Source organism: Aythya ferina (genome assembly GCF_964211825.1).
Source record: "Aythya ferina genome assembly, chromosome: 8".
NCBI classification, from domain to species: domain Eukaryota; kingdom Metazoa; phylum Chordata; class Aves; order Anseriformes; family Anatidae; genus Aythya; species Aythya ferina.
The window spans coordinates 25,754,751-25,781,773 of NC_140304.1; the positions used below are offsets into that span (position 1 = coordinate 25,754,751).

Sequence of the window (27,023 nt, forward strand, 5' to 3'; positions counted from 1 at the left end):
CATGTACACAATACCTTGCGACAGGCACACACAAAGCATGTGAGCAATCTGTGCAGGGGCAGAGGCAGAATCTCACCCAGGTGCCCTTGTGTCAAAGAAAAGTTTCCAGCAGCCAAGTCCCAGTCACACAAGAATGCCAGCTCCTCAGAGCAGCAGTTATAGCACCGCAGAAGGAGCAGCAAGGCAAGCACAGGGCACCTTGGAGACAAAAGAACTGAAAACAAAATGAAAACAAAAAGTTCAATTCAGCTGAACCGAGCCAGGGCAGGCAAAGAACAAAGGGTCAGAAGACAAAGCTGGAAACAATAGACCAGCAAGATTAATATCAGTTGTGAGAAAGATCTTGGACAACACTGAAAGGGAAGGAAAAGGATTAAAGTATAAAAACTAGAAGAGAGAACTAATTGTGAAGCCTGAGATACCAGCACAACAGCTGCAGCTTGATCAGTACATCTCACACACTATAGCCCTTACAGAAAGGGCTTCAGCTCACAGATTTAATTCCTAGAAATTAATGACAGTTACTCACTATCAGCGATTCCTTGTCATTGACAGGAGAGCCATGCAGATGAAATCTAAAGACAACCCCCAACTTCCTTTGTTTTTTTCCAGCCCTGCTCCAATTTGTGCATATTCACGCCCTGCTCCAATTCCACTGGGGCAGGACTTCAGGATTTCTCCCTGGGATTTCCCCTAGCACCAGAAGCTCTAGCAGCCCTTTGTCCCATGCATGTGAAACCCAGTTTCTTGGGGAAACCTACCTGCACAGGACATGGATGCTCTTAGCCAGATGGACAGCTGCACAGCCCCTGCTGGCAATGCCACAAGCAAGCCATCTAGTAGCTCCAGCAGGCCTGGGCTCCAGTGGAGGCCCAGGAAAGCCGGGCAGCATGGGCAAAGCACCTCTCCCTACAAGAGCACAACTTGCTGCCCATGGCCGTACAGAGAGCAATATGCATGTAAAATGGTCCTGACCTAACTGATAAATGGAAAGAGAAGAACATCTTAAAAATCCACCTGGACTGCCATTTCCAGTTGGAAAAACAGACCGTATTAAGGAAAGCTAAATGACCATGAAGTTCAGCTGTAGCAATATTTTTTCCTTTTCCTATCCTCAGAAACCAACAAAGTGCCACAGTGTGCTGTTACAAAGATGACGTGCTCTGCCCTACAGGCAGGTTGGTTAGGGCTGGAAAGAAATGATCTTTAAGCTAATGCTATTCAGAAGTACAAGCAGTCAAGAAACATTGCAAAAACAGTATGTTTAAGAGATTAATTGGGCAATCCCACCCGGAGACAAAGCAAATTTGCCTGCTGTTGTGCAGTGAAGCTTTTCTCAATTCTCTCTCTTGAAGACCAAGGGCTCCTTTAACTCTGATTACTGTAAAGAGGATTAGTTAAGCAGAGGTAGTCAAAGGCCTGCCCTGGGCAAAGAGCAAACTGAATCAAACAAAACCACTTGACATTTCTTAGCTGCGTAGGCAAAGCTGACCTTGTTGTCCCAGGGATGAGGAGTTAAGACCGATCCATTCCTTCTGCTGGAAGACGAAAAGCGAGCATGCAGGGCTAGGCTCAGGAGGTGAGCCTGCCCAGTGAGTCCAGTTTTTTAGTCCCACTGCTGCTGAGGGAATACAGGAGATAAGACAGCAACTTCTGCTGCTGGTAGCAAAAGGTGTCTTGGCCACAACCTTCTCCCCAGATGCCCCAACTCCTTCCTTCAAAGCAGCCTGGCTCTCATGTTCCCAGGGGATTCCTTTTTCCTCGTGCAGAGTGCAACTCCCACACCCACCCTGCCACTTCCATACCTTCTCTTCTGTGCAGGGGTTCACTGGCACATCCAAAAAGCACATAATATGAGTGAGCCACAAAACCACATAGCCAGAGAAATTTAACCTCATTAAAAGTTCTCTCCAGCTCAGGAAACCAGTCATGTAAGCTCTCATGCCTGCCTGACACCACAGTGATTTGATTCAAGATGTGGTATCTTATAACACCTAACATAGCAGAAATTCTTCTAATGGTCTATTTACATCAACATTTTTAAGAGGAGCTTTTATTTCCATTACTCCAATATGGACGCTTTATATTCTTACAACAACCTCTCTCCCCTGGGATACTTCACACTAAAATCCCATCCAGGAGATTTACAAGGGACAGACAATAGTGTTTTTCATGTTGCTTTAGAAGTCAAGGAGAGTGTGTTTCCCTTTGTATTAAAGCTTAGGAGCTGTGCACTTAGAGGAAAAAAAAAAAAAAAAAAAAAAGTCTTAGTGAGAAGGATGAATGCAGTCTAACAACTTTAAGAAAGCCCTGCAGCTCATTTTATGGTTGGGCTGCTGAATTCTGTTGTCTTTGTCTACTTATCATTTGGTTTCCTGAACCCCTATAAAAGAGACCATGAACTGCAACTTCTGTTCACCATGTTCCCCTCAGTACTTGGAAGTGCTAAGCTATGGCTAAGTGAACAGAAAAGTGTTCCCATCTACTTCTGCCACAACTTATGCATAACATCTTGCAGAATACCATTAATTTTATAGAAAGATTTTGCTCTTTTTTGAGCAAGACCTGTCACCTCTAGGTGAGAAATGTGCAATGGCCTAAGGATTTACCTAAGGATTGCAGGTGAAAAAGGAGATTTGTAAAGGGTACAATAAATACTGAAAGGGAATGGAAATTCAGCATTTTCATACCTTAGGGGTGGGAAGAGTATAAAAATCCCTTCAAGTGGAGCTTCTGTTTAGTTCAGTTTCTTTGCTACAAGAAAAGCAGCTGACAAATGGAGACACTGGCAATGGTACCATGAAGAGCACTCCTGTCTGGGAGCATCACCAGAACTGCTGCATGGCCAAGGCAGAGCACCCTCCTGTATCCAAAGATGAACCACAAGCTAAGTCTTGATAAGTATGGCAGCATTCATTTCTTTGAGCCTAGATGTAGCCAGCAGAGTATACACATTTGTTTCTAGTCTCTTTCATTTGCCAGAGAAGACAGAAGTGTAACCTCACAGTAATATAACAAATATGCATGTGTAATACTCAGACGCTGTGGAATCCTATTTGGTTTCCTCCTCTGGTAAGAAACATAGCTGAGAAATTAAGATTTGGCTTGCTAGAAGGAAGAGTATCACAAATAATGCATCTAGAACGAGGTTAGAACTGATGCAAATCTTGCATTTATTTAGACAAATTCAGTCTGATGTGAAGTCCAACAGATAATGCCTTCAAGCTTCTGAGGCCCCCATCATTATCACTACAGGCATTTTCTGGACTCAGTGCTTTTAGCCGGCACAGCTGCCTGCTGCTTCCAAAGCACCCTATACCAATGCCTACAGGACTCAGTTTAATTTCTCTAGGTCAAATTTATCCGCATGAAATAGCTAACCAAGATCATCACCTGTGTTACTTCAGAAAGGTTCTTTTCACATGTAAAGGCTTCATTAGCTGCATTTACTCTTGCATTTAAAACATGCCTTGTCCTGTCTTTCAACTATCACTTATGCCCTAATGCCCAAAGATTTATGCTTAGCGAAGGAGGTAGAAAAAAAGCTTTTAACCCAGACACAGCTTATTCCTCCTATTTCCTCATAATAAAAGACAAAGATTGGCAGAAATTCCAAGCAGAAGCAACAAGTTCAGAAATGACTTTTTGCATATACAGCTGCCTTTTCTACAAGCAAAAAGAAAATGAATTCCAGTCTTGTTGCAGCAACTTCGCTCTTCAGGGATTCTCCAGGAACAAATTCAAAGAATCTGAAGGCATTGCCTCCATGAAGTGAACCAGACAACTGCCACCACTTCTAAGAGGATATCTTGGAGTCTGTCCTAGAACAAGATCCTTCACAGCACACAGAGATGAAGAGTACCTTAGTCATGTAGAGAGCAAGTTCAATAACCCATTAGCCTGGTGAATTATTATACAATAGCAGAGATAGCTGGTAGAAAACTTGTTTTCAGGCAGTTTGTTCCCTTCTACGCCATTTCTCAAACTTTAAATCAAAAATTGTACAAAAGTGTTTTTTTTTTTTTTTTTTCCCTGCCCTCTAGTGGCAAGAGGGTGGGGGTTAAAACTGCAGATTGAGAATGCTCACAGAAAACCAAAAAAGACGTTGACTGGTATAGTCTGGTTTTTCATTTCATATCATTTGATTTAAGGTGAAGCAAGAGGGAGCATTCATTTAAACAGCTGTAATGAAAAGAGATTGATTGAAAAGTCATTTTTGCTCCATTTCTTATGGATAAGAGTCCCAGGTGTCTGTTTTCCTTACATTTTCTTTTTAACGGCTGTTCCCTATTCAGCCCATAAGCTTCAAGGTCAGCATCAGGTCAAATTGCATTTAGTACAAGATGCTCAGCATCTGCAAATCCCTCTCCTTTCCTTCCTGCACTAGGTCTTCAACCCCAGGCTCCCAGTCTAGGAAACTTTGAAGTAAAATGCCTGGGGAAGAAATTTTAATTTTTGGATTTAAATGGCATAGTGGATGCCACATTAGCAAACATATTACAGAGATGAAAAACAACATCCTTTTAACAGAAGATCCTAAGTTTATGAGGAAAGTACATGCCTACATACATCTAGACATGCTGAAATTTGCAATTGCTGAATGCTGGCAAAAACAAAAACATCTAGGAAAATTTAAACTTGCTAGCTACCATGTCTCCTGCAACACTCCACGTGCATTTGCCTTCTCCAACAAAGCAAGTCTAGTAGCCAGAGGAAGGAAAATAAGACTAAAAGAACACTAGAAAAAAATATTCCTATTGCCATATCTTGAATGAAATCCAAGCATTTAGAAAGCTGGTTTAACACCATTTTTTTTGGATGGTAGGGACTTGTACATGGATTTTGCATTTTACACACATGCACGCTGCATAAGTATATAGGCATTATTTGATATTTGGTCCTATCCAAACTTCAGAAGGCCCTCTCAGAAATCAGAACAGCCCAAGAGAGATGAATTCAAGTTGTAAAATGAATTGTCATGTTTCTTTGTTGCACGATAAAAGCCCTGCAGGAGCAGTGACTGATCTGTTTGAAAATGGTCCGTAAGAGTAAACTGAAAACAAGAGGCCTCTTCATCCTCAACCTACTCCTACTTCCTCAGCCCCAAACATGACAAGCGTCAATGCTCATGATCACCACCACAGCCTGAGGAGGAGAGCACTGTTCTACCTTTGTATGTAAAGGGTACTCATGTGATATACTGTCTGGTGACTAACTCTCCATCTCTGACCCCAAACTTCCCAACAAGCAGTTTAGAACTATCAGGAAAACTTCCTGAAAAGGCTAACCTCAAGCATTGTAATAACTCTTGAAACACCAGAACAGAAACAAAAGTTTCTTAATCCATCTGTCTGTGAAGAAGCCCTTTGGGGTTTTATCTGCTTTTTAAGGAACTGAGCTACAGCTCAGCAGCTGCACCACGTGTGAAATATTATGGCACTTGTTTTTAACTGCTAGACGAGGTGTTTAATGATTCTAGGGAGGTCTGGCTACTGCTGCTAGCACTCCACAGCTGTAAGGAGAATAAGGTGTGTAACCAAGTTTACAACACTCATAACATCTGCAAGGATAAGGGGTATTTGTATCCAAAGCCCAGTTTTCAGTAGATTCTTCATAATGGAAAATGAAAACTGATAACAGAAACAATACAGCTCTGAATGGAGAGGAGCATTTATGGCCTCCCACAGTTACACAAAGATCCTTGTTTAGGTCTCATCTTTGACTATGTGGAAGACAAAGGATCAATAGTCAGGACCAAGTATATATTGGTATATCAAGGCTAGATAACTTCCTTCTCAGGATGTCTTGCCTAACCAAAAAGTGGAAGACAAGAGGAAGCCAGCGTCAAGCCCCAGGAGGTCAGTGTTGACACTACGTGTAGCTGTATATCCTCAGCAGAGAGCAGGCCAAAGAGAGTAGGAAGAGACTCTGCTAGCCAGAAGACAGGTAAGGAGTTAATTATGCACTTAGTGCCTTAAAGAGGAAGACAGACCCTGAAATGAATGAAACTTTTTTTTTTTTTTTTTTTTTTTTTAAAGAAGTGCTTGTAACTTATCTCTGGTTCCTCTATTGGCAGATTCTCCAGGCTTGGACAGTCACAGTTCTGCTCCTCCATGAGATTCTGCTTGCACCTGGGGAATCTTTGGGACTAACTTCCATATCTTAATACACGAGGTGGTGAGTATAATCGAGTATTCAAGAACAAATTTCTCTACTGAGGAAAAAAATCCTGACATATTCCGTATGCACTGGGCTTGCATTTGGATATTAAATCCGCAGCATCTAACTCTGCCAAAATGCCTCCCAGGACTCCAGAAATAAAATTCTTTATTATGCCTTCACTTGACCGCCCGAGGGATCCTTTTCATCCCTTCTTTTGACTCTCCCACGCTAAAGTTTCCGAAGATGGAGCAAGCACCCACTTTCACATCTGGCAATGCTAGAAACAACACAGCATCAGCCTTGAAATGTTTGCCATTTCTACTTGTCTTGACACTAATTATACACACAAGGCAGCTTCATCTGCACTGGGCAGAATGGCTCGATGCACAGCAGAGTTCAGTGCCTTCAGATCCGTGCATTTCCAAGTGAGTCAAGCGTGCATTATAACTGCAGTCACAGCAAGTTTCTGATGTGCTTCTCCAAGACTGACCCCTATTTTTTTCTTGCTTCCCCCCCTCTTCTTGTTTTAATTTTTTCTTTTCCTACAAAACAGTTTGAGAGAATCAGAGCATGACTTCTATCCAGTTGTTTCATCAGGCTAAACATGCCACCCACTTTTTCACATTCCTTTTTTATTCCCCTTTTGAATAAACTCTCCATTATAAAAATAAAATAGCTTCATTTACAAATACCACCTCAGCAGCATGCCTCAGCCCTCATTTTGCAGGGCTATGCCAACAGCCACAAACAGAATCAAAGAACCCAATTAAAAATCCATATTCATTAACAAACACCATGTATACTAAAATGCCCTGCATTGACTATGCCACCACAGGAGATGAAGCACTTGCTGAGTTTCCCTGCTCTCAGCCTGAAGCCCTGTTGTCTTAAAGGAAAGATTTTACCTTTGCTAGCACACAAGCTGATGAGAAAAGGCCCAGTATCCTCTTAGCCCATCGGGCTAGGACAGCAGAAGTGACAGCTGTTGACCTTTTGCCTTAGAGAGACGCCAGACAGGGGGCTTTGCCAGGCTGAGAAGTGCACAGAAGACCATGAAACTGTTCCAGACCTTCCACACTGAGGTCTTTAGGTACCAAGAGGGCCAGTTGCAAACCAATCTGCAGCATTACGAGCAGCCAATATAATAAGCTCTGCATATGCTTGATTGATGCAACTCATTGGCTAGGCAGGGCCATACCCGAGCTGATGCAGTAAATTAGCACATTCCCTTGGTTTCGGGGAAGTTATGCTGATTTACACCATCAACAATTTATCACCACAGAAAAATCACATACCATAAGTACAATATTTCAGACCTATACAATGAAGTTATATGAACACACGCAAGGATTATTTATTTATTTGTACCCACAAGCCTGAGATTTATAACTCGTTATAAATACAAGCTGGGTAATTTGCTTTCTATTTTTAGCAGGAATGCTTTGTGCAGAGAACAGCTGTTGGCCACTGGGTGCTGCGCTCCTCTGAGCAGCAGCTTCAGACAAATAGAGGCCTATCAGAATTACACCGGAGAACTAGGGCCATTGCTTTGCAGTGGAAAAAAATATTGAAAATAGTAGAAAGCAAGAAAAAAATAATGGAGAACCGCTCTCAGAGCTTTCCCAACTGGTTTTCCTACAGAAAGGAGCTGTATGGGATCACATTGCATATGTGCATGTCAGGCTGTCAAGTCTTCCTGAATAACCTCAGTGCCCACTATCCAGTTCTGATGAAATTTTGGAAACATTCACAAGTCTCAGCGATAATGTATTCCCACTGACTTCAAAAAGACATACAGCTGGGTAGAGGTGAGAGAGTCTTCTAGTGTCTTCACCACGGGAAAAAAAAAAAAAAAAACAAAACACATCACACGAACTCAGCCTTCTGTCAGACCAACAAAATTAGGCATATCCAGCAAGGGCATCCATAGGAAACCAGATCTGATCTTTCATTTTTGTCACAAAACTGTGACAGTGCAGGCACTCACCTTGGCACACGAAGGAAGATGGTGTTTCCCCAGGGTGGACACGCGCAGTGATGAACACCACTTTCTGTTCTGCACCTGGACGCAGGTTCGCTGCAGCAGAGGGGGGTGGCAGGTGACAGAGGGGAAAAAAAGAGAGACAAAGATCCTTAAACCGGGTCCCATATGTAGGACACACAGGGACATTAATATTAAAGCATATCCTTTTATTAAAATTGGTCATACATTATAAATAAGCGCAATCTATAATTAAAGTAGGCAGCGTCACTGGGTCTCCGCACCAGGCCATAACAGCAGACTGCACAAGGGCTGCAAAGCTAATGACACGCAGCCAAACCTGCGACAACAAAGTTAGCTCTCTTTCTAAAAAACAAGATTTACTACAGTGAGTTTAACTGCACTGTAATTGCTCTCTCACTTGTGATAAATGTCCCCCTGGGGCACCGAGAAGAACAGTGGGGGTCCATTCACATCGTGAAGCCAATTGCACCCTGCATTACACTTGATACAAACCTTAGCAGTGCCAAACAACAGTAAGTGCTAACAAATGATACTTATTAGCACGGGTTTTGTTTTTTTTTTTGGGGGGGGAGGCTTGTGGGTTCTTTTGTTTCTTAACTACTTGGGTCTGTATCTGCTCTGATTGAAACAGACATTTAAAAAAAAAAAAAAAAAAAAAAAAAAAGAATTAAACTGTGGAGAAACAGTAAGTATATGAATCATGTTAAGGAAATCACTTGCCCTGCTGCATGAAATAGCAAGAACCTCTGAAGTGGACTATAAAAGGTGGCTAATGGTGCAGTAAGCAAAATTCTGTGAGGAAGAGAGAACATGGACCTGGAAAATAAGCTGGGTCCCCTTCAAATTACAGTTCAGCAGAAGGAAGACAGATCCTAACACAACTTTCCATGGGTTAATCCCACACTATTGAAATCATGATGCTTCATGGGTGAAGCAGGATGTTTTCCCTATTTGTGCACTGACAGCGTTAACAAACAGGAAATAAAAATTATACCCCTTCAAAGAAGTTTTGGGAACTTAAAAGACCATAAGAGGACTTCAGTTAGATATCTTATCTAGATCTGAACACACAGCAGGAGTAATACTAGACACAGCAGGATCCAATTTAAATCTTTACTCTGAAATAAAGTTTTTTCACTGAAAGGCAACTGAAAACTAAATCCAAACTTTTTTTGTTTGTTTTCTAAATTGGGCTTATACATTACATACATACATTCTTAAACAAGAAAGATATTTGGAGCCTGACACCAACACCTGAGGGTTGTTTGTTTTTAATTTCCTGAGTCTTATGAATGCTCAGCTTACCCAGTAGTAAATCACACCTAACAAAAAATCACAGAAATAATCAGTACATTTTTGGTTGTTCTCAGGAGACAACTGGAAAACAGATCTCAGCAAGGTTTTTATTTACTTATTTAGCCCTTCTAAATGCCCTACAGGTGCTCACCTTGCAACTCAACCATTCATTTGTTCTTTCATTCTTGTTTCACCACTCTGGTGTTTCTGAGCCCCAGATGCAAAGGAATATAAGAATGTCTCTGACAAACATAGCAGCTGGTGGGGTCACTTCTGTCTTGAGGAAAAGTGGGAGGCAGCAAAAAGGAATACAACATCATCTGATGACCATCCCACATCATTTGCATTAACATTGATTAGCGTGGGAGGAAGGAGATGTAGCAGCAAGCCAAATTTAATGAGCAAAAGAGGAAGTCTGGGATGACACCTGCAAGAGGAGGAGTTTTCTCCTCAGAAAAAAAAAAATCATTAAAGGGGCACAGACTCATCACAAAAGCAATGTTCAGCAACATGACTACTCAGCAAAGTGGTCAGCAAAATACTGGCCCGTTTGGAGCTGGAGCAGCTTCTCAACTAAGAAACTTTTTAGAGGATGAGATTTTTGCATTTGGTTATGACAGCTTTGACCCTCTCCACCATTTTCTTTTAAACTTTATTAAACTCAGCTCAATATTTATTCTGCTTTTATCACAATGTTTAGCACATTGTGATAAAAATGTCACAAATTTTGTGACAGAAATCACATTCTGTTTATCACAATGGTGATAAACACCAGGCAAATATCATACTGGAAAGAAACCCACTTAATTGCTAACAAACAACTCAAATCTCAGCTCTCTGAATACAACATGCATTATTTGGCCCACAACCCACATTCCTTCTCCAACACTATAGCACATATAATTGGTCACTTGAAGCAGTCTCATTGGCAACACTCCCTCAGCTCTCACCTGGTAAATGACAACTTCTACTCTTGGTTACAGATTACACAAGTCTAACTAAAACAGAGTCCCTCAGAAAATGTTTTCTACCAAAAGAAGACAAATCACAATCTAAACCTCCATGGAAAGGCAGAAAATTCAATTAACCTTTTCCATTTCATTTTTATGCTTCTATAATACCATAGAAACAACTATTTGTATGGAGTAGCTTAAGTAACTAGAATTTTCTTGCAGAAATAATCAATTTATGAAATCACGTTTGCACTACCAAAATGAAGATCTGTAACAGGACTGAAATAGAGTTTGTTCAATATCGGAGATCTTTCCTGTTACCATGCCAGTTCAGAAAGAGACTGCAGAGACAGCAGGTTTCTGGTCCTAAAGCCATGGTATGGTATTGGCGCAATTTCCCAAATTAGTACTGCTAAGGCTGGTGAAGTACAAACGAAGAGTAAGTCTCATCCCAGCAGTCTACCTCAGAAAGCCTTTAACTGGTGCCCATGCAGGAGAATGTGGAAATGAACTCCGATCCTTCACAGAGTGCTGCAAAGCTGGGGCAAGGTACTAATAATGGCTTTAGAAATGGTTTGCCTTTCTCCTCTCCCACATTTTACCCCATTCATACTAGACCCGAAGGCTCTAATCAGAAGAAATAGAAACCATTATCCTAAAAAACGTGCATTCATTTGATTTTAACGCCCACACATTTTCATGAAATACATCTATCCACTGGCAAAACAAATTCCAGTCTTCCTTTCCCAGGGACTTTGCAGCATGAGGTGGGCTGTTGCCAGCATTTTGTATTCAAAACCCTGCAAGTTGAAGACTCCACAGAGGAAATAAAAAAGAACTATATTGCATTACGCTTCACTGTGTTGTCTCAGCTTGTCTGTCCAACAGAACTGTAACATCTGCGTTGAAAGCGAACACTGATGTCGTTGCTGTCCTGGCTGCCTAGTCTCTGCTACATTAAACTGCTTTAGCAAATCCAATCCAAGCAGCATTTACTGTACTCTGGTTTTTCCTGAGAGACCAGATTAGCACCTAATTCCATTTGTTTTTGTTACTTCTGGTCACAAATGTCATTTCAGGTAGGAGTATATATCTCAGCAACACACACTACAAAAGAACACAGTTTCTGGTCTCTATCAAGCACCACTAGACTGGGTTGGGTCAAATAAACACAAGCTTTTCTTGCCAGTGGTTTGCAGGCCACGTCCCATCAACATCTTTAAGCCTTGTGTGAACAGTGCAAAGAAACCAAGTGGTACAGAAGGTAAAAGTGGTGCCATTTGTACTGCAGAGCAAAGACTGTACTACAGGTTCTTCAAATCAGACATCTAGCCCTAGTCACATTTTCGTGGTGGAGGTGGAAGCAGGATCTTGGCTCCCATACAGCATCCATGGGAGGTCAGCTCTGTGTAGGGGGAAGCACCTCCACACAGTGCCTTTGTTGCTCACTGACTCCCCTCACCTTCCAAGCATGCTTACATAGTCCCACCTGGAGCACAGAAGGATTTTGTTTAGCAAAGCCTCACTTGTGCCTGGACTCTACCAAGCAGTGGTCCTACACATCACACTCAAAATTGGATCCAACCCTCTCAAGTTCCAAATTTTCATTCAGGCTCTGGCCCTGACTCTGTCAGGTGCTTAAATATGTGATTTAGTTCGACAGATCTCTGTTGTGTTTAAAAATGGGCTTAAACGTAAGTGTTGGCATAAGAGCTTTGCTGAACTGGGGCCTTTTAGCAGGAAGCCTGCTTCTGAGATCATTGTCACAATGTTTTAAAGTTGGAGATTGTGCAACTATTATCCTTTATTGCCTATTTTATGCCAAAGTCTCTTTTCTTTTTCTTTTTACATCCCTCTTAAAAGCAAAGCTATTTTGGGGCATTTAATATTATTTAATCTCTTTACTCTGGCAGCGTAGAAATTACAGGGACCATTACAATGGTCCTGTGTGTGCGTATGCTTTATTGATGTATATGCTGACCTAATATCAAATTGATTTTGCTCAGCTTTTCTGCTGACCACAGAAAAATGCAAATTGGGTATTATATTTGCACACTAATTTTATTGGGCCCTTGTGTCTTCATAAAAAGATAAAGTTTGGGCTAATAAAAATAAAACATTTCTGGTACTAATATAGGCAAATGTTTATGTAGGCAGGTAACAAATTGGTTTGTCATTTAGGGGAACATAAAGAACACTAAAATCATCTTTAGGCAAAATAGATTGGGGGCTTTTGCTTAGCTTTTAGCTTTCATTTGCAAAATCCATTTAATGTAACACAGTGTCTCAAAGACAGGGTGACACAGGATTAAGACATTCATTGTATTCCTCCACCATAATTCCCCCTTATTCAGAGGCCCTGGGATTTGGGTTTGCTCTTGTTCAAAGGAAATTAAATATATTCCAGGAAAAGGGAAAAAGGAACACTTAGACTTCTGGTATATGCAAGCATCCTATAGGGACAAACACAGGGGAAGGGCAGGAACATGTGACTCAATGTTCTGAAGGTAGATGTTCGAAGAGTTATCAACACATTTCAGTGCCACAAGGAATTTGAAAGTGTAATACTTGTATGATCTCCTTGCCTAGCTATTTCTTTGTTCTTCCTTCCTCTTCCTTCAAGTCCTTTTTAACAATGCCTTATGCATCTCTTTGATGGCCTGCAACCTCTGCTAGACTGCAGCTAAGTGAACTTCGATGACGGTTTAACTAGATGGGCATATATCAACAGCCTAACTTCTATTTACTGAAATGAGTTGACCTATTTAAATCCCAGAGCAGCCACTATTTCTGCTCAGCTCTTGCTTTTCATCTTCTCCTTCCCCATCCTTCCCTCAATTGCAGGGTATTTTGGAGGGGTTCCATGCAGTGGGAGGTTACATAAACAGTTTTGATGTTAATACTTGACCGCATTTTCAAACTAATAGCCCAGCAAAGGGATCTGACTGTAAAACAAAAGGCCAGAAGTATCTCCTGGTAAAATTAAGCTGAAGTAGATCAAATGACACTGCGAAGCTATTTGCAAAATCAGAAATGGCAAGCAACTGTAGATGAAGATTCCCCTTACCTCCCAGACCCACTTGTTTGTTTTTAATCTTCATTAAGTCTTGGAAGCAACTGTTTTTCCATTTGGTCTGATACTGTCAGCTTGCCACCCTTCCAAGGCAGGAAAATTAACCACATATAAAACCATTCCAGGTACACTCATATCATCCTCCCTCACTCCTCCTCTCCACTGAAGAAACACTCCCACCAAAAACTGAGGCTTTGTTTTTAAATTATACATACTCTTTTGAACATTAGAACATACAGTCCTATGAATAAGAACAGTAATCTGGAATATGAACAGCACATTATCATCCTCAAATGGCCAAGGTGATGACAACTCATAATTAAGGATGCAGACAGTAGCATTTAATGTCACCTACCTGCATCACCATCATATCATAACAGTTTAGCAGACAGGTCCCTAGCCTGCTTTCATTTTCCCTCTCCTGCTTTGCTATTTATAAAGTCAGGTTGGAGTGTAGATAAACCCCTTGTCCTCCAGAGACCACAGACAGGCAGTAAATTATGGGAAGGCTAAGTGGTACATCAAATGTGTCTCCTCAAAGCTATATATCATCTTGTTAAAGTTGATGCCTAATCCCAGAACCCCAGAAATCATTCCCAAAATCCCAGAAAATGTTTGTGTCCTTCAGCTGGTATAGAACAAGAAAATAAAGCTCACCTGCAGGAAAAAGCATTATAGCCATCTTTTTCTAGAAGTCATTTTGTTTGTGTGCCTTTCAATACTATTTCCTTAAATTCTGTAGAATCAGAACACACCCATCCATATTTGAATAAATAAACTCTGATCTACAGCACTCATTTTTTCTTGCAGTTGTCAATATCATGTTGCAAACTAAAACCAAAACATGTAGCATTTATCTTTTAAAAATCGTACACCAGACAAACACAGTAGTTTATGTACATAGCACTTCTCCAGTTACCACCAGTGGCAGTATAAAAATCTTCAGCCATTCCACAGAATTCTCTTAACTGAACTCCACGATAGTGAAGATAGGCAGAAACACTGAGGAGCTGCCTGCAGCCACAAGAGAAGTGGGTCTCATCTTAGGGAAGGAATCAATGCTAACTGGTACCTATCTTGTTCTCTCTTTTCACAGCTATCACCCCTCTAGAAATGCTTGCTGTCCCAGTAGCTTTCACTTTATACAAAGGAGAGAAATAAAATATAAAAATAAAATATTCAGATGCAAGATATTTCCACCTGCAATACTACAGTTACACTGGTATCTTTTCAGTTTGTCTTTAAAATCCAGGGATTCAAAAGATATTGCTAGGGCATGCTATAAAGCAATTCTCTATCAGCTCTCTCCAGTGGAGAGGGCTAAGGCTATGTTTGTTTGCTACAAGTATGCATGGGCTGAAAGATAAGGGAATAATTTATGTCAGAATTTCAGCCAAGATAGCAAAGAGGGAATTACCAACCACTCACAGAACAGTCCAGCAGTTACAGGAGCAGCCAGGACACCTTTGTTCTGTTCTTTCCAGTTTTGCTGTGGATTTGTCTGTGATTAACTTCAGTACTTAAAATTTCCCCATATAAAAAATGAGCATAAACACGTGAACTACAGAAGAGGACTGAGAATCTCAATACAGCTGTACTCAGACTAAGCTTCTGAGATGCAGAGCCACATCATTGCATCCACAGATCCTTCCAAAAAAGCAGTTCTGAAATGAACATCTGCAGCTGCCCGGAGATGCAACTCTTGAATCCTCTTGTCCAGTATCTCTAATCTCTCAAGGACAATGGATAAACAGAAAAGAAACATGCAGAAAAACACGTATGGGTCACAGAAGATGTTTTTAGAAAGCTGTGCACCCTAGCACCCACTGGGGCTATGCCTTCATTCTCCTCAGAAACAGCCAAGAGCTCAACGTGAACAGTAGTGGAAAAAAGACTGGAGAAGCACAAAATGGTGGACATAGCTGGGTAGTTACCTCCCAATGTATTTTGTTCTAAGTAGAGTCATAGATCATTCTGAGGAGAAAAGAAATGAAAAAGCAATCAAGGTTTCCTTCCTCTGCCAGCTCAAACCCAGGGGAGCAGTGAAGCACAAAGTATTCCGCAATGCAACTAACACAGTCACTGGATTTGCCTCCTGTATTCTCTCTCTCAGACATTGACATGAACACCACAAACCATTCTCTCATTCTTCCCATAACACCAGTTGTAAGTGAGCATGGGGTGTCCCCACAGGAGGTGATTTTTTTTTTCTTCTTTTTGCTCTGTCAGACATTCCGTGGGAGGAAGGCAAGAGACCGATACAGGGTTAAGCAGAATAAAGCCTTCCATGTACAAGACCTTGCTTGAAAGCAGTGATCCCAGGCAGGACATGCAAGGTGTTCTGCAAAAGGTTCTGGCCTTTACTGAACTATGGCAGTGTGTTCTTCAGTAGCTGAGCTAGAAGTCAATAAAAAGCAACCTGCTGAAATGAGATTCATGAAGAACACTGCTCCTCAGATCATGACTCTGACCTCTCCAGGAAGCACTAACATTGTCTTCAGAGAGAGTGTTGAGTCTGCAAGATGAGAAAGACACCAGTGAATAGCCCCTCTTCACATTCACAGCTTGCCTGAAATCAAAGTTCAGACCTGAGCATGTAGCACCAAAAATTAAGATTCTCAGTAGAGAATCTTATGTACCAAATTAAATACCTCATCAAGATGGTGGACACAGGTAGGCCTCAGCTTACCACAGGCCTGAAACACTTGTACACATCTCTAAAGCAGCACAGAAGCAAATCCGTCTTTACTGTAATATTAGTAATTGTTTTCAAATCAGGATAAGAGGCAGGTTCATTTTAATGTAAAGGGGATGGCAGAGAGGGTGGAAACCATCTCCTCTCACATCAGAAGCTGAATTACCACCTTTCCTGGACATACTGCCAGGCCCCTGCTTTGTTCACTCACTCTTCCCAGTTTGTAGTCAGAGGGATGTGCTGTCAGGGAGTCTGTGGCCTGAGAGGAGTCCAAACAGTTCTACACAGTTTTGCTTATGTGTATATATTCTACACACTGGACCATGACCTATCATCAGCAAGCATCACAGACATGACCTTGGACAGAAGCATACTAAGAATATTCAGCCTGTATCGTACATCCAGCAGTCTAGGAGGATAAAATCCTGTCACACCCTTGTAGTTTACTTCAAGGGAAAATGGTGAGATGCATGCCCAGACGTAGGGCACCTTCATTCCTCATTAAAGATGAAAAATTAAGTAAGCTACCATCCTGATTCAGACACTGCTTATAACTCCCCACACACATACTATTACATAAGCAGTTACCAATAAACGTTTAAATTCTACCTGGACGCACAAAACTTTCTCCTACTCTAACCAAGCTGCCATGTCTCTTCCCCTCTTACCTGCTTTTCTGCGAACTGAGAACAATTCCTCACACAGATGATTTTTCTCTAAGATGTCTGCAAGCAGGCACATTAACTAGTGCACTAGTGTCTACCAATCTTAATTGTGCTTTTTGTCCCATCATTAGTTAGCAATAAATTTCAGGGGTACAATCACATGGCATAGCATATTGGGTATGCTATGCAACAATCATTTTGTCTGCATAAATATACTGGAAGGCTGTGCAAGCTTTGTACAACACAGCTAGTCAGCAAACTGTTAAAACCAATTTATACACATGCACTCTCTCTCTCAAGGCAATAAGCCTATGGAGAATTTTAATTAAAGTCAAAGGAGCTTTTAAAAGTGGAGAGGGAGAAACCTAGCACAGCAAGAAATAAATTAATAAAAACGCGCTCCAAGTTGAAGCTCAAGGGGATCACTCTCCGTCATCATTTATTTAAAGGATGGGACACGTCAAAGATAGGAATGTCAAGTGGGAGATGCTGTGAAGCAGCAGAGGACAGAAAATGGGCTGATGAACTGGATGCCACAGCTCCTGTAGCAGATCATTTTTTGTCACAGAGGTTATATTTGTGTCTGACCACCTGCTGCTTGATATTCACAACCTCTCAAAGTTAGTCACCAAAATATCTGTATTCCCTTTCACATTTGATCTAGCAAGGACCTTTCAGCCCATCTAGACCACCCTTGTCTGGCTAGCACCCAACTTGTGCTGAGAACTATTCCACTATCTCACCCCAAGGAGATTTTAGTTGGTATTCACCCAGCAGTTTCCTTTGCAGAATTTCAGTACTTCTCACTTGCTTCTTCCCCTGGTGTTTACATATTTTTAAATGTCTTAATTTTGCATGCATTGTTTTAGCTTCTGCTTAGGCTTTGGAATATTCCAGAGGAATGAACTGACCCCTTCAGATGAACCTATACGCACAAGCTCACCACAGATAAGCTCAATTCTCATGTCCTCACAATCTTTTTATATAGAAAGTTTCAATGCTCAGGTGAGAGCTGGCATTCTGCTCTTCACCTGTCATTCTTGCAGCCACTTGTAGCCTTTTCCATAGCAGGGAGATTTCTTCACTTGAGGCCAATTGCAAACAAGCAGTACCACGCTGCTTAGCTTTAACAACTCCCAGTATCAGCTGCTATAGCAAACTCTCATCACCTCCACCTGCCTGTCTTGTAACAGCTCACTGGGGTGTAAGATGCTTGTGTGGATCAGTGTCCTTAGCAGCCTCCTAGGTCTCCAACCCTGTATTCAAGGGAATATAATGCTTCTAGTTGGTGTACCATCACAAGCCTCCCAGCATCAGATGCAAATGAAAGTAATCATCCATAATAAATCATGTGATTATGCTGGAAACCCATGCGTGTCTGATCCTTCAACTACTAGAATTATGGAGATCCAATATTAACTGCATATCTTGACACTCATTATCTCATTCAGTGTTATGCTGTCTATTCTTCACCCGCCAGATCCCTTGGTAGGGACAAAAGCTTCGTGGATTGATAAGATCCCACATCAATTTCCACATAAAAACAAAAATGTAACTAATTTCCAACATTAAAAAAAAAATAATGAAATTTGAACCTAATACATATATTTATTAGTGAATGTAAATTGAATTACGTTTTGCCCTTTTCCATAAAGAAGAAAAAAGAAATGCCCTCATCATGGAAAGAGGGTTAGAAAGGTTAAAAAAATGAAGAAAGTCAAAGTCATTACATTCCAATCAAACTTGATAAATATGTAAATTACAGCGACTAAACAGTTGGCTTTGACAAATTACTTCCACGTAATGGATTTTTCATAGTAATGAGGCTACAGTGCAATTGTTTTTTTAAAGCCTTACATTTCTCATTAATACAAAGTGTGAGTCAGTATGCACAATGGGGATATTTACTAAAAATTTAAGAAAAAATTCAGACGGTAGTTGACATCACAGAGGGATGCCACATCCTGAGATGGTGTCATTGCTTCCATCAGCACTGACAGATTGTTGACTGGTCTTTAATTAAGTAGCTTGAACTTGAGGTGCTATTCAATGCCAAAGAAGTACAAAACCTAGGACTTCGTTAGTTGCAATTCATTTGTGATATATTTATCCATCCAACACTATCAAGGGTGCCAATGGCATATGTTGCACAGACTCTCCAAGACCCACAAAAATGGAAAAAGGTGCAATAAAATCACTTCAGTGACCTTTAAATAACCTCTCTGCCCACCTGTATCTTCCTACCTCATTCAGGTCTTTGACCTTTCAGACCCTGCCTGCTGATCATCATGGCATTTGTGTACCATCTTCTCTGCAATCTTCCCAAGTCCCTTTCAGCCACTCAGCTCATAAGCTCTTCTACCCTCAGCCTTATCTTTATTTTAATAAGACTTTGCAACACAGGTTGGATGCTAGTCAAGAAAGATTCATGCAAAACACCCTCATTTGTAGAGTATTGCTTTCAATTACCTTACCATTGTGCTGAAAATGATCTGGTATTCAACTAGGCATCTCACAGTTTTGCTCTAGGTTCCAGTTTCACTTGATGCAACTTACTTAGGAACCTCTAAAACACAGAAAAGTTTGGAGCCAGCAACAGTTTTTCAAACCAAAGTGGCAATGACTGAAGTGGAAGTGTGTCCAGAAACATTGCAGTTTCCTTGATGTGCATTCATAGCCTTAGCAAGGAACACACTACACAGGGTTGGGAGATAGGGTGTGTAGACTGTTAGCAGTCAACCAGCCAGTTACTAGTACACATGAGACTGTGTTTGGATGACCAAATTCAGTGACCAACAATTCATAAATTCATAAGTATAACATTGTACTTAAGCAACAAGCTGTTTTCTGCAGACATTTTACTGCATATGCAGAAGCCTTCCTATTTTTTTTTTCCTGGTGTAAATAGGAAGACCCAGACTAATTACAGTAGGCAGAGAAGATTAGCCACTCTTTGTACCATACCATACAAAGCCAGATTACACTGGTGCACACAGAGACTCAGTTTACACATGGTGTGTGATAGCACAGATCATCTAGGTTGGATATAGACATTTCTGAACAAATAGAGGAAAACTTTCAACATGCATGACTATGTCATTTGATACAATTTTAGTTACTCAGCTATTCCTATTGAGCGAGGGCAGTATCCATGTTCCTTCAGCACAGGGAACTTCACCACTTGACATTTGAATTTGTGAGCCAAGGCTACAGAACTGAGTTTATAGTTACCCTACACACCGTCCGTGCACCTGAGGGTCAGCCAATACAGGATGGTGATAGATCAAAGAATATGCTGCTGATTTTAAGTAATTTAAAGTAAAAACAACCCTTCTCACCCCAATCTGTTGAAAGGACACAAGAGTGAGGAAGGGAAAACACAGCCAGGGGGAATGTCAGCAGAAAATAAGGACAGAGAATGTGGAGGAGGGAACATCATCTAATAAACCTTATAAACCCTGGCTATAGCTCTGCATGCATGCATTTCTTTTGCTGATATAGGATGCATACTCCATGTAATGCTATTCTTGTGAGCCAGGAAAATCTGCATGTAATACAGCAGGAGAATGCTAATGACTTTCAGCTGAGCTGGAATTGAACATTACTTGCTTTTATCAAAGGTAGACTTCAGAGCAAACAGTCAGCCTTGGGGTTTCTCATGGAGTTAGAAATCAGTGAATACAACATGACCACATACATCCCTCTTTGTGCTAAGTGTCCCCCAATTGCACAGGAGTTGATAATCCCTCCTAAATATCCCTCAGGCTATAGCAAAGGTATTTTTCAAGCAGCACTTTGTCAGTAAGAAAAAAGTAATTTCAAGCCCATTCAAGTGATGAATACTTGAAGCATAGGAGGGTTAAACAGCTCACTCAACACAGGCTGCTAAGTCATTGGCATGACTGCCAGCAAAACATTTGTACTCCCCACATCAACCTGTCCTTACCAGGCTGTGAGGACTGACCCTGTTTCTTCTTACCTACATCTCTGATGGAAGCCACATTACCTGAACACTCTTCCACATTGAAGACATCTGACAGATTTGGAGCTATTTCAGATAAAAGAAAAATGAATAGATACTCCAGATGAGTGGGAGAAAAACAGCAACTGATGGCCTTAATCCTGATGGCCTTTTTCAATAGAAGCTACCAGTAAATGACAGAAAAGCTTAATTTGAATGAAAAACTAGGTCAGCACTTGCAATGATTGCCTTCTGAGTTTAAGAACTGATTTAGAAGAAACAGAGAATAGATTACCCCTAATTTGCCTTATCTTTACATTCTTGATCTATTGATTATAATAATTGTTGCTAATGGAAAGATAGGTTCCACAAATATTACCATACAGACAGCAAGCAAGAGTGAAAATTGATTTAAACAGTTTTGTTTCCAGAGTGCTAGTGCAATGCAGTACTGCAAGACTGCATATTTCCAAGGCAAAGAAGAAAAAATAAAGTTTGTGCCATTAAGTACAAGGAGATTTTCTCATCACTGTGGAAAAATCTTTCAAACCAGTCATGTCCGCGCTGATGACATTTAAGACTGAACCCTGGAGAGATTTTTCAGAAGTTGTCAAGGCTGAGCCCAAACCACTACCCCAATTTTCAGAAAGCTTCTAAAATGAAAACTTTTTGAAGGTCATTGTCCTCTATCAAATATGTGATGTAGCATTGTCTGAACATGAGGATTGAAGTCAGAAATCCTGTGTTTTTTTTGTTGCTCCTCCACCAAACTGATGAGTAACCTTTCAAAAGACATTCAAGAATAAATCCACAAACAGATTTAACAACTAAAGTAACCTAAATCCCATTTAAGCCCAAAGTTTAGATCTTCAAAAACCTTTATTCAGTTGTCCCCTACTTTAGGAGATGTCAATATCCATAGGCAAACAGAGCTCTCTCTTTGGCCAAGTCCCCTCAAAAATGCACATGCCTCTGTCTCTCCCACTAGTTTCAGCAGGCATTTCTAAATATTACCTAATGGAAGGGAACCAAACAAAACATAGCAGTAAAAGCACAATGGCAACCACCTGTTTTCTTTAGTACTTACTCAGAAAGTCCCCAAACCAAAGCTCTGCCTGATAGCATTTGGAACTATATTCACACTTCCAAAAGTACCCTAAACATATCACACTGCAGAAGTGTTGTTGTTGTTGTTTTTAATATGAATGCTTAACATTAAAAAAGGACACAGCAGAATCCTGTTTTGCCTCCTTCCACACTGACACCCTTAATACTAATTTACAGGATCATGATTACTTTTGCTCAACAACTAACCCATTGTACATCAACTTGGGTGACAGAAAGCAAAGTAGATTCAGCATGAAGAATTACGAGCCTCTTCCTAGCTCTACAGCCTGAGGATGTGCATGCTTTCAAGGCTCAGATTTAGAACACAGTCTGGAAAAACTAAGATTATGGAGGCTGGGTCAAAAAGTTGTTTCTTCCAATCATCCTCTGGAATGGGAGCGTTAGGGGGAATGGCTTGCCTAACTCCAGGAGACAACTGTGAGTCAAAAAGCCTTCTCAGTGCTAATTAAAAAGTGTATTTAAGATATGGACAGAATTCAAGGCCTGTTCTTCAGGGCTTCATATTTGGGTGCCTTGATTTGGCTGGTTTTCTAATTCTCATTCTTTGAATGTTCTGGAACACGGATGACTACTGAAGGACTGATGCTTCCTGTAAGCATCAGCTCAGATGCCTTCAAAATTGGTGCAGGAGTTGTATGTACATACAACTCCTTTTTTGTACCCCTACATTTACAACTCAATTTACTTTCCCCCAGTTTAATAACACTGGTAATAATTACCTGGTTTTAAACGTTGCTTTGATATCCTTTAATGGAAAATAACTTTACATCTGCATGCATATATTACTAAAAATATCTCGGGTGTTTGTTATTTTTTCCTCTTCACTGGGAAATTTTGGAAAGCACTTTTCCAAAATCTGCACCTTGATCACTCAGTATTTTATCTACAAAAATGCAGACTTCAAGGTTTTATTTGCTTGAGTGGACAGGAGACATCAGGGGGAGGAAAAAAAAAAAAAAAAAAAAAAGGCTTTCTTGAACATTTTGGTTTTTAATCCATTCCTTTCCTACTTTATCTGGCTGTGGGTCACACATACAATGTATGTCCAGATGATACCAGTAAGCCAATAGTGGTTATATTATGCTTTTACTTTTTAACATGCCATTTACTCCTTTTTTGGATAGGAATAGAGAACCTGAGCTGCATACAAATGGGTCACAGCACCTCATGTTTACCATTAAACATGAATTAAATCTGAGTAGCTTGGCATATCTCTATAATAAAAAAGGCACTGTTAATAAGATTCCATTAAACGGAGAGCTAATGTGTAACATTCTTATATCAGATATGTGAAAACAGAATTTCATAACAAGGCTGGGAGAAGTATTATCAAGGACCTAAGTAGAAAATCTGTCTTTTTCGATACTGGAGGAATTTATATTTGAAGAGTGTTCTTTCCTATTGAGATCTTCATTGACTTGTACAAAAATACTGCTTTTAATCTCAAATCCCCACTGGCATTTTCATATAAGCACTGAAAATGCTATTGGGCTTTAGAGATTTAATTTAATGAAGGAAAAGTATTTCTATTAAAGTATGTAATTTTTATTTTTTTTAAACACAACATCTTCTGAGGAACCAGGGAAACGAGATTATTTTAAGCTCTGAAAAACTAACCTGTGCCCTTGTAGAACTCCTGCTTCACAAAGAAAGCTTAACAGCTGTGGCAGAGACTGTAGGTGCACTCGAAAAGGGACCCTACTGTCCCAAGTCACATACACACTGAGAATGCCAAGCCTAGAGGAGAAGGTAGAGGAAAGAGGAAAAGAAGTGTCCCCATGCAGTCAGGTTGTTTATGCTAAACTGCTGCATCATTAAGCTCCATTCTGAAATGTCAAAGATGGCAAAAACTCACAAAATAGCTACTAAATCTTCTGCATTAATGGACTGATCCTCCCATCTATTCATGTCAAAAAGTAGTAGGTCTGGCTGGGTACGAAACAAATTCACTGTTGGGGTAAATGAAAGCCATTCCATCAATTTGGGCAGAGTTGCACCCATTAGCTCCTGTGATGAGGGACTCTGAATGTGCCATTGTAGATTCCCTGCACATTAATTCTCATGGTACTGCTTTTGTTAGGCTAAAAAAAAAAATGTTTTATTTGTGGATTGTCTATGTCTTTATTGTATGAATATTCATTACAAATACAAATACCTTTTCATATTGAAGAAAGTGCACTTGACACCAGGAAGCCTCTCAACAGGACACTGCCATGGTTGACAAGATGAACAGTAAATATAAGTTACAGCAGTTTTTCTAATTTTGTGCAGAGCTTACACAAAGTTATATTTATTTGATTTTTTTTTTTTAAACAACCAAACAGATCATTATTATGATAACAATGTGAACCATACACCCCTGTAATATGTTCCTTACTACAGCAACAGGTGAGCCAAGGAATTATATGAAGAGACACTGACAGCAGAAGAGTAGTCCAGAAATAAATTCTGGACGTTTCATAAGATCCACTGCTTATACTTGGACAACTAGCTCTGCAGAGGGATTGTTTGTGTAAGGATGTAATGAGAACAGGGCAACTAGATGCCATCACAAACAAACAAAAGATCATGTCTAGTTTCTGAAGTGATGTAACCTCAGTGAAAGGAGTCTAAAGGATTGCGATGAAAAATTAGTTCCCCATAACCAACCAATGAAGCTGATGTACACTTCAACAGTCTTTTAGCCCCAGAGCTTCACCACAGCACAAACAACAGCCTGCTTTGACCTTTCAGTTCTCTTTCCCATGTTTAGCTATAGGCCTTGTCTGTTTACATTCTCAGGCGTTTCAGGTATTTCTCCTTAAGCATGAAGTAGTGGACAAAAAGATAATTCTGCCATTAACTTCAGTAACTCCAGGATTCCCATGTGCTTGTAGACTAGTCAGCACAACAAAGCACCTTACTACTTGAAGTCCCTGTAACTAACAGTAAAGTAAACCTAAACTGTGACTGGGAATTCACTTAGCTTGCTGCACCAGGTAGATCACTATCAAAAACTGAAGGTTCATTTCTGAAGGTTGAAAAGCTTAACAGACGTAAGTTAAATATTACTAATCTGGGGATATGAGCAATCACCTAATGTATTTGGAAGAGCAAATATTCCATCTGTGGGCTCCTGTGCATAAAAATATTTTTCATTTAAATCTAATTAAACCATGGGTGAAAAGAGATCTATGAATCTTTTATCAAAATAAACACTTTTTGGTGGATATTTTTGACACCTACACATTTGAGCTTGACAATTATTTCATCCTAACAGCCTCAGTTTATTTTTTTCTTGGGTACAGGCAAGTATGATAGACCAAGATCTGATTTCCTTTATTATTCTTGAGATAGTCCCCTGCATGTAGACAGCTCAAGTGCAAATATTTTTTTTTATGTTTGGATTAACAAGCATCCAGAAATTCCTGTTTTTACTCACCACTTACCCAAAATTATGCAAATTGTCACTAGAGAACATTTTTGCATGAAAGTGATCAATATTATCATTGAGTACTTCTGTAGCAGCAGTTCTGGCTCCTCACTAAAGCTTTAAGACATGCACAGAGTTACTCTGCATAAAAACACAATCTTTCCTTGAACGCTGCCACACCACTGGCAGAATATTTCCATTCTTTCACAAAAATATCCAGGAGAATAAAAAACTGATTTGCTGACATAAGATATGCATATGACAAAGATGCCTCATCTTTCCACCTTCTGCAGCAGTTTAGATTCACATCCATTGCGAGACAATACTACACTCTAGAAACAAATACAAACTTCAGATCCAGTTTCAGGGTCCAATATTCTGGTTCAGTTTATTAGCCCATGAGATTCACCTGAGCTCAGATGATTTCAGCCTATTCTTTTGGATCTGGGGACTGATAATATTCCTTTAACAAAAGATCTTTCAACTAATGGCACCTAGCAAGTCCTGGAAGGAAATGGGATTCTTCACTGGGGCTAAAAATGGAATCATCCAGTTTTTATCTGCAAAGGGAAATTATATTGTGCCTCATATTCATTCATCACTGAATGAATTCCGTGCTGGAATGCCAATTTCCACTGCTGGAATTTCTTCTCTTGGCTTGACTTTCCTTGCAAAATCCATGAGGCAGCATTAGGACACATGTAGAGCCTAATGCAACTTCTGACCTGACAAATTTATATAGCACTTCCACTGTCCTTCATTCTGCTCACTAAAACAATCCACCTGGTAGAATCCATAAAGAAAACCCATTTGAGAGATGGGCCTGCAGAAGTGATGGGATGGCTGTCTTTGAGAATACTAGTGCATGTGAATATTGCTTTTGCCAGGATCATCTCACCTGATTTCCATTAATCCAGAGTTAGATTTCAACAGCAGGCAAACTTGTGCTTACCAGGGTAGTGCTTGCCCTGTTGACAGTGCTGAGTGATTCTTAAGTGCTCAGTAAATCAGTGAAATTTTCTGAACAGTGGGAAGTTCTGATGTCATTAACAAGAAGATGAATGTTAACTAGCAGCTGCAAAATAATTTGAAAAACATGTTAGAAACTGCTTATTCTTTTTTCTGCTTTCTGCTGCATACCACATAACCCAGGCAGGGATGGCCAGTGCTCCAAAAACATCCACAGTATTCAGGATCTGAATACTTCGATTTTCCAAACACTGACTTAGCTTTTATGCCTTGCATTGACTGTGATCTCAGAATATTAAGGGTCAGAGTATTGCCTGCCTTACAATTCTTTTATCTGTCAGTTTTCATATCATGCTTACCTGGGGAGTATAGGAACACCTTTCAGCTGTGCATTAGCCAGGATGACCACATGCCTGTCTCTGATCCGGGTGCAGTCTTGCCAAATGGGCTTCATTTGTGCTGAGGCTACCATCCAAAAATAGGCAAATGGGATCAGGGAAGGCAAGGCAAACAGCATTAAACGTGTAATGGTACCAATTAATGAGCGCTTGCCTCATGTTTTGGAAGATGGGAAACCATTTCACAAACCTGCTAGGGCTGTGTTTAAACAATAACTGCCTACTTTCTTTTAAAGGGAAACAATCTTACTTTATTTCAGTTTGCTGCTTCTAGCAATGTCAGCTTCTTTAATTATTGCTATTTAA

At 40.4% G+C, this 27,023-nt stretch overlaps 1 protein-coding gene across 2 annotated transcripts in view; it reads right to left on the reverse strand.

Annotated features, from left to right (window-relative positions):
• Positions 1–27,023, reverse strand: part of BEND5 (BEN domain containing 5) — a 931,317-nt gene that overhangs the window by 210,622 nt on the left and 693,672 nt on the right. For both annotated transcript variants that reach the window (XM_084527421.1, XM_084527420.1), the window contains one exon: positions 8,150–8,239. In XM_084527421.1, coding sequence (XP_084383547.1) covers positions 8,150–8,239 — 90 coding nt within the window. The remainder of the gene's footprint in view (positions 1–8,149; positions 8,240–27,023) is intronic.